The sequence below is a fragment of the Lepus europaeus genome, chromosome 3 (genome assembly GCF_033115175.1).
Source record: "Lepus europaeus isolate LE1 chromosome 3, mLepTim1.pri, whole genome shotgun sequence".
NCBI lineage: Eukaryota > Metazoa > Chordata > Mammalia > Lagomorpha > Leporidae > Lepus > Lepus europaeus.
Window position 1 is genome coordinate 115,998,042 of NC_084829.1, and position 7,499 is coordinate 116,005,540.

At 50.9% G+C, this 7,499-nt stretch overlaps 1 protein-coding gene across 1 annotated transcript; it reads left to right on the forward strand.

Annotated features, from left to right (window-relative positions):
* The first annotated feature begins 697 nt into the window (after nucleotides 1-697).
* VGLL2 (vestigial like family member 2) lies at nucleotides 698-7,129 on the forward strand. The gene is made up of 4 exons (XM_062187686.1): nucleotides 698-778; nucleotides 3,074-3,383; nucleotides 5,285-5,806; nucleotides 7,089-7,129. The coding sequence occupies exons 1-4, from the start codon at nucleotides 698-700 to the stop codon at nucleotides 7,127-7,129; spliced, it is 954 nt and encodes a 317-aa protein (XP_062043670.1).
* Nucleotides 7,130-7,499: the final 370 nt, after the last annotated feature.

Consider the following 7,499-nt stretch of genomic DNA (forward strand, 5'->3'; position numbering starts at 1 on the left):
GCTGACGAGCTATCTCCAGCCTGCGTGCAGTTCCCCGACTCCGCGACGACCTGGACCCACTAGGAGCTGCAGAGACAGCGCCGTCCGGCTCCACGCTGCACTAGGAACCGAGAGAGCAGAATCTGCTCCACTCCGCAGCGTGGAGCTGGCGCTCCCCCACGAGCTCTTCCCCAGCTTTCCCCCTCTCCGTGTGAGAGCCCCAATTCCTCTCCGTGCTCGAGCCCCGTCTCCTCTTAGTCCAGGAAATTCCTTCTCGCAGTGCGAAGCCTCCTCGGCACCCTGGGCCCCAGGCTTGCTGCCGGGGAGCCCCTGGAAACACGCGCGCGCCCACTGGGGCCCACGTCCCTCGCTCCCCATTGGCCCCCAGCTCCCGCCCCCCACCCCCACCACCGCCTCCCCCTGTGAGGCCCCCGAGTGGCGTCAGCACGCCCGCAGGGCGTGGGGTTTAAATGTCCACTAGCGGGAGCCCAGGCGCTCCTGTCCCCGAGCACAGTCGGGGCTAGAATTGCAGGAGTAGGAGGGGAGCGAGCCAGCGGGGTCCCGAGCTGCGGAGCGCACTGCCCCTCGCCGCGCCGCCCTTCGCCGCGCCGCCGATGCCTCCGGAGCCGCGACCCAAGCGCCGCCCATGCAGCATCCCTGAGCTCTGCCGAGCGGGAGTTGATGAAAAATCACTTAACCGTCTCCACTGCGGGGAGCCATGAGCTGTCTGGATGTTATGTACCAAGTATATGGTCCTCCGCAGCCTTACTTCGCAGCCGCCTACACCCCTTACCACCAGGTACGTTGTCCACTCGGTCGAGGCCGGGACCTCGGGGAAGGGTGGTTCAGCTCCCGGTGGTGCTGGGACACCGCTGAAGTCCAGGGTCCGCCTCGCCTCCGCGCGTCCTGGGCGTCCGACCAGCGGCGAGCGCTGCCCGGATGCGGGGATTGCCCGCGCTGCCTCGCGGTTGGTTGTGCAATTAGCTAACCCCTCTAGCTCGCCCGTTTGCTCTCTCGGGAAAGCAGCTAAGCCCTGCTAATGTGCGCCCGGGTCTTCCCCTGTAATCATCAGACGAGGCGGCACGGGATGGATTTCTTGTTCGAGACCGTCAGACTGCAAATCCTGTGCTGTTGTGTAGAGCTGCGGGCAGGGCTCACGCAGGGAAAGCAAAACTTTGGTCCCCCGAATGAAAGTAACAACCACCACCACAAAAGCAAAGACCAGTCTCTGTCTTTTTGTCTGAGACGCAAAAGCCCGAGCGTCCTCATCTCTAAGTTTATCTCAGGAAGAATTTCTTCCGTTTCAATTCTCAGGAGATCACGCCGACTAATTCCAGAACCAGCGAATGCGTTACAAAGAGCAACCACTCAGAATACGTTGGTTTTGTAATATCTTCAAACTTCTACAAGGGTGCGATTGATCCAGCAGAGGCAAGCTCCTTTCTGGAGCCTAAGTAGCTGAATCCAGCAGCCTTCCCGTCAACAAACTCATTTTCTAAGAGGCTGTTTTACCCCGATTCTGCAAACTCTTCAATTTTCAATTAATTCCCCCAATTTTCCTTTTCTTTGAGCTGCGTCTAGTCTAATAGTTTTTTCCTTCCATTTCCTCAGCTGACATAGCAGAGAAATTGAGGATAGTAGTCCAGGGAAAGAACAAAATACACTCTGGGAACTTAGAGACCAGGTTGGAAAGGGAGGGTCTGGATTCAAGCCTTGGGGAAAACTGAAAGACGCCCCAACCCCAGGGTTGTTGAATATACCAATTTTGTTTGCAAATTCAGAATATCTGCTCAGAAATTTCCCAATACGTTAATTATGAAATGAGTAGGTGTTGCTTTTTGTTTTTTTTCCTCTCCCTCTTTAAAGACTTTCCAACCTAGGGTTTGTGTAGTCTCAATGTTAATTTTTAGACTCACCAGAGTCCCTCATGGTGAACAGGTGGGAAAGTGGCATTTAGGAAATGGTGATATTGCTAAATAACTGGAATCTTTTGGCTCCAGCCTCTGAGATGAGCTCCTTCCCAGGATGAGACTATTGCAAAGAGGAGAGAGGTAGGTTGGTTTCTCCTCCCAGAATCTGGACCAATCTATTGCATTAAGATGTCTCTGTTCATTCTGTGGCTGCAGACCCCTCAAGACCATCTCTGCCTGCAGAATGCTTTGTTTATCCTGAAGAGAATGTTCTCAGCAGTTGCACTTGGTTTTTAAAAACACATCAGACATCACAATTTACCCAACCTCATGGCCAACGTGTTAACCTTCTGCATCATTTTTATTGTTTTTTTTTCCTCCATATGTGTTAAGAAGTTGAGAGTGGAAATTGTGGTCCATTGATTCTTCCTTACTTCAAAGAAGATCTGTCTAAATATTGAGACAGACTTTAAAATGCATGGTTTGGTGGTGACCAAATATCAATTTACTTTGATTAAAGTGTACTAGATTTCCCAAGTCATGAGATTATTCCACGTTTTTACCATGGGGTTCATTCTAAATGGGACTGTTTCAAACTGTCCGTGGCAGCTCTTCATTTACATTCCTGGTTTCATGGAGTGGATTTGTGAGTGTGTGTGTGTGTGTACACGCACGCACACAAGCACGCTATCGTAAGAATGCTATCTTCTGCTTCTGCCCTGAATTCTCAGACAGGGAACAGTCAGGCCTTAACTGGACTTGGGTGCCCTTTACCTCTGGAGCCTGCTTTTTAAAAGATATCTGCTTTGAGCCCAGCTCTGAGGTCAAATTCGCTTGTAACCTGGCTGCTTAGGTGTCTTCTGGGACCATCATCCTGATATTTTAGGAGGATTTCCTAGCAGTGCAGCAGCAACTCCAGGAAGGCAGAGAACCAGCGATGGCAGTCTTCCTCTAAGGAAGATGCACCTACTCTGCCCTCTCCACGCCATGCTCAAGGGCAGCTTTATGGCCCTTCTGATTGTGTGGCCCTCATTGCTGCTTTTATCCACGAAGGGCACAGGGCTTAAGCACAGAGGCCAATTTTCCTGTGGATACCATAGGGATCAAGATGAGGGAGTTGGGTCTAAATCCAATTTGCTGTGTCTTTCAAAACTGACATCTGTATTATTTCTCTCTCTAAGCAGAAACTAGCCTATTACTCCAAAATGCAGGAAGCCCAGGAGTGCAACGCCAGCCCCAGCAGCAGCGGCAGTGCCAGCTCCTCTTTTTCCAGCCAAACCCCAGCCAGTGTAAAAGAGGAAGAAGGCAGCCCAGAGAAAGAGCGCCCACCAGAGGCAGAGTACATCAACTCCCGCTGCGTCCTCTTCACTTATTTCCAGGGGGACATCAGCTCTGTGGTGGATGAACATTTTAGCAGGGCCCTGAGCCAGCCTAGCAGCTACTCCCCAAGCTGTACCAGCAGCAAAACACCAAGAAGCTCTGGGCCCTGGCGAGGTGAGTATGGGACTCTACTGGGAAGGGCAGTGGAGGGCCCTCTCAGCCAGTGCTCTCTCTAGGAAGGCACAAGCTTGAATCACCCTTGGTTTCTGAGAAGGATGAGGATGAACATTGAGGAAGGGTAAGGAAGATGGGGGAGCTGCAGAGGGAGCAGTGACCTGGGAACAAACACAAACCCTAGAATTGGAAGGCCTGGGTGTGTATGTTGGCTTCACCAGTTCCTAGCAAGATGACCTTGGGCAAGTCTCTTAACATTTTTGAGGTCACTCTATTTACTGATCTCTAAAATTAGAATAACACTTGTCCTCCTTACTATCCTTAGAGAAGGTTGTGAGACTCAAACATTAAGAAAAAAAAAATGTATGTAAGTGTGCTGTGGAAATGGGAGGTTTCCAGTGCCCTCCCAAACCAGAGGGTGGAGGACCTTCACCACTCACAAGTTACCAGGCATTTTCCCAATTTTGAAAACTTGCCCAGAGCAAAAGGCCCTAAGCCCCCTCCCACCGGCAACTGAAACCTGCTGGAGACTGTCTCCCAAAACTGACCTGTGCCTTCTGCACATTCCAATTACTTGGGAAATCTGGAAACAGAAAGTGTCATCCAATAGGCTAGTAAAACAAAGGAACAGCCAAAACATTCCAAGACTTTTCCCAAAAACACACTCTGTCTTTATTTTCTTACGGTCTCCACAAGGCACTCCTTGCTGTACTATAGCATGGAACAATGATTTCGAAGGTCTGGACAAGTCAATGAAATCCCCCTTCCATTCGGAAATCTCAACTTCTATTAATCACCAACAAGATGGGGGGGGGGGCACATTTAGAAATCTTTCTCACAAAGCCTGGCTTTTTGATGTGTACCCAGCTGAGAAATCAAGACTTTGGTTTAAAAAAAAAAAAAGACAAATTTTCATTTGTCGCTTAGAGGAAATGATAACCCTCACTCCTAATTAAGTCTAGCAGTTTACACAACTCTTGCCCTTAAGATCCAAAAACATTCGTTTTAATTGCAATCTTTTTTCTTTACATTTAACCTAAATATTTTAATAGGAAAACTGTTTAACACTTAGAAAGCATTTGCAAAACTCATTTTTTTAATTCCCTAGGATGTGGTGCATATGCCTTCCCCAGAGAAGGTGCTCAATAGAGATTCCTTGAAGTAAAGACCTTTCCCTCGCTAGGAATAGCAACGAATTTGATCTAAAGGTTCTCTTAAAATGCTCTATGATACTAAGGGGCAGCAGCGATTCTGGCAATTATCAAGTTCTTTTTTCCATGCAGAAAGTTCGTTTATTAGAACTTTGCATAAAAGAGCTGCCCCTTCAGGTCCTTCCGTGTATAGCTGCCCTTTTCCTAAATCCAATTTACTCTTTCGTTGGAGTTCTTGGGTATCTAGAAAGAAAACTAATAATAGCAAGACTTCGAAATATGCCGGTGGCCTTCCAGTCTCTCTGAGGCCTTGGAGGGGCACGTTTTCCCGAGCCAGGCGGGTTGGAATGAGCGAGGGGGCAGAGAGCTCTAGGCGGCCAAGACTGGGGAAGAGGTATCTTTAGCTAGAAGAGAGCGAGGGCACCGCCGGGGAAATGTAGGCCGTGTGTCTCCCGAGCCCAGGGGAGTCGCCACGCGCTCAAACTTGCGCTGCAGAGGAGGGTTCTCCGCTCTTCCTCTGCTGGGGTTTCTGCATTGAGGACGCCTCTGCGAGCTCGAAGTACAGGAATCTCCTCCCAGGGGCTCCCTGGAGCCTCTTTTGCACCTTGCTTTCGCAGACCGCAGCCCCTAAGAAGGAGCTGGCCCCGCGCGTTCGGCTCTAGGGCAGTGTGGGTCGAAGTCCCGACGGGCAGCTCCGGAGGTGACGCGCTTCTGTCTTCCTTTTCTCCTCTTCGCCATGCCGGCCCCCAGACGGTTCCTTCCCGATGAGCCAGCGCAGCTTCCCGGCCTCCTTCTGGAACAGCGCGTACCAGGCACCGGTGCCCGCGCCACTGGGCAGCTCTCTGGCCGCTGCGCACTCCGAGCTGCCCTTCGCCGCCGCCGACCCCTACTCGCCGGCGGCGCTGCACAGCCACCTGCACCAGGGTGCAGCCGAGCCCTGGCATCACGCGCACCCGCACCACGCGCATCCGCACCACTCCTACGCGCTGGGCGGCGCCCTCGGCGCCCAGGCCGCCGCCTACCCGCGGCCAGCCGCCGTGCACGAAGTCTACGCGCCGCACTTCGATCCGCGCTACGGGCCGCTGCTGATGCCCGCCGCCTCGGGGCGCCCAGCCCGCCTCGCCCCCGCCCCGGCGCCCGCGCCCGGCAGCCCACCCTGCGAGCTCACAGCCAAGGGCGAGTCGGCTGGCGCCGCATGGGCCGCACCCGGGGGCCCCTTCGCAAGCCCCGCCGGGGACGTGGCCCAGGGTCTGAGCCTCAGCGTGGACTCAGGTAAGCGGAGGAGGGAGTTTGGCCTCCCCGGGGCCTCTGCGGCCACGTGTCTGACCCCGGCTTGAGCCTCGGACCCCCTTAGCTCTCTTGGAAACCACCGGGAATCTGTGGCCAAAGGTGTGCCGGGCGTGGTGGTTTCAGCTGATGCCAGGGAGGGATGAGAAAGTTGGACCTTGCTCTAACCTGGCTGGTAAACCTTAGAGAAGACTTTAAATAAATAAAGTAGAACTGCGGACAGGGTCTAGTTCTGTGCTGTCCAATGCGGTAGCCACTAGCTGTTGATATGTGGCCAGGGCGGCTTAAGATGCACTGCCTGTGTACAAATGTATGCAAAAAAAAGTGAGGTTCATCTCGTTCATATCTTTGTTTTGATTGCAAATCGAACTATCTCCAACACATTGCCCATCGAATTCATTAGGGTTAGTCAATGTATTCTTAAAGTTAAATCTCACCTGTTTCTTTTTACTTTTTTTCAATGTGGCTTCTAGAAAATTTGCAATTAAAGCCTGTGGCTCCTGTTGTATTTTTCTATTGGACAGCGCTGATCTAGAGTTCCTGCTGGGAGTGTCATTTTAAACCCTATATGGCTTTAGGGGTCTTGCCACCTGGTGACAGATAAGGAAAGAAAAATATGTGACTCCAGATTAAAGAGGTGTCTTCTAAATGTAAAACTGAAAGAGTATGATTTTAACAATAATGTTAACTCTCTGACTGAAAGAGTTGATTTTGAATGGTGCATCCAAATAAGGATTTCCCCTTTTTTTAAGGTTTTTTTTTTGGGGGGGGGGGGGTGGATTTTTTTTTTGTCTTTGTTTTGCTCACTTTCCTTTATTTTTAGGGCAAATGAAAATAGTTACATAGTAAATTAATAATTGGTTTACTGTAGTCTTGCCCCTCCCCCTTCCCTCAGGTGAAGATTTGACTTCTGTTTGCTTTACTGTCACTCACTTGCCCCTTAGATGAAATCTGTGACTGTCACAATGTAACTACGGTGTGTGTCTCTCTCTTCCCTTAAACATCTATGCCTTTCCTCCCCACCCCTTCTTTCTCCCTCTTTTTCTCTTCCCCCATCTCTCTCTGTCTCTCTCCCTCTCTCTCTGTCTCTGTCTCCCCCCCCCCCCTTGTCTCTATTTACAGGTTTGCAGCCTCAGGACAAAAGCAAGGATGTGTACTGGTTTTAGACAGCCCAGCTTCTTCCCTGTAGGTCTCTGCATAGTGCGATTGGTGACGCTCAGAGCTGAAATGGAGTGGGTTTGTAACGGCTTCTGATCTTGGTTTACAGCTCGTCGCTATTCCCTCTGTGGTGCACCCCTTCTGAGCTGATCTGCTGACCCAGGGTTTCCCCTTCCCTTTCCCTTCTCACCAGCCATGGAGGTGCAACATCTGTGCCTCTCACTTCGTGGATGAGGACACAGGGGAAGGCACAGACTTCAAATTTCTCCGTGTGGTGGGAAAACCAAAAACCACATCTACAGAAATTTCATCTCAAATTAACTCCTCTTACCAAAAGAGCAGATCCAAAGAGAGAATTGTGTTTAAGGACTTTTGGCCAAATCACTGGAAGGAACTATTTATGGTGAGATGACTTGGTCAGGTCGTATGACATCATACGCTTTCTTGGACAGGGGGAAAGCAAAAAAGACTTTTCGGTGTGAATATTTTTTATGCTGATGTGAATTTTTTCATTAGGTAG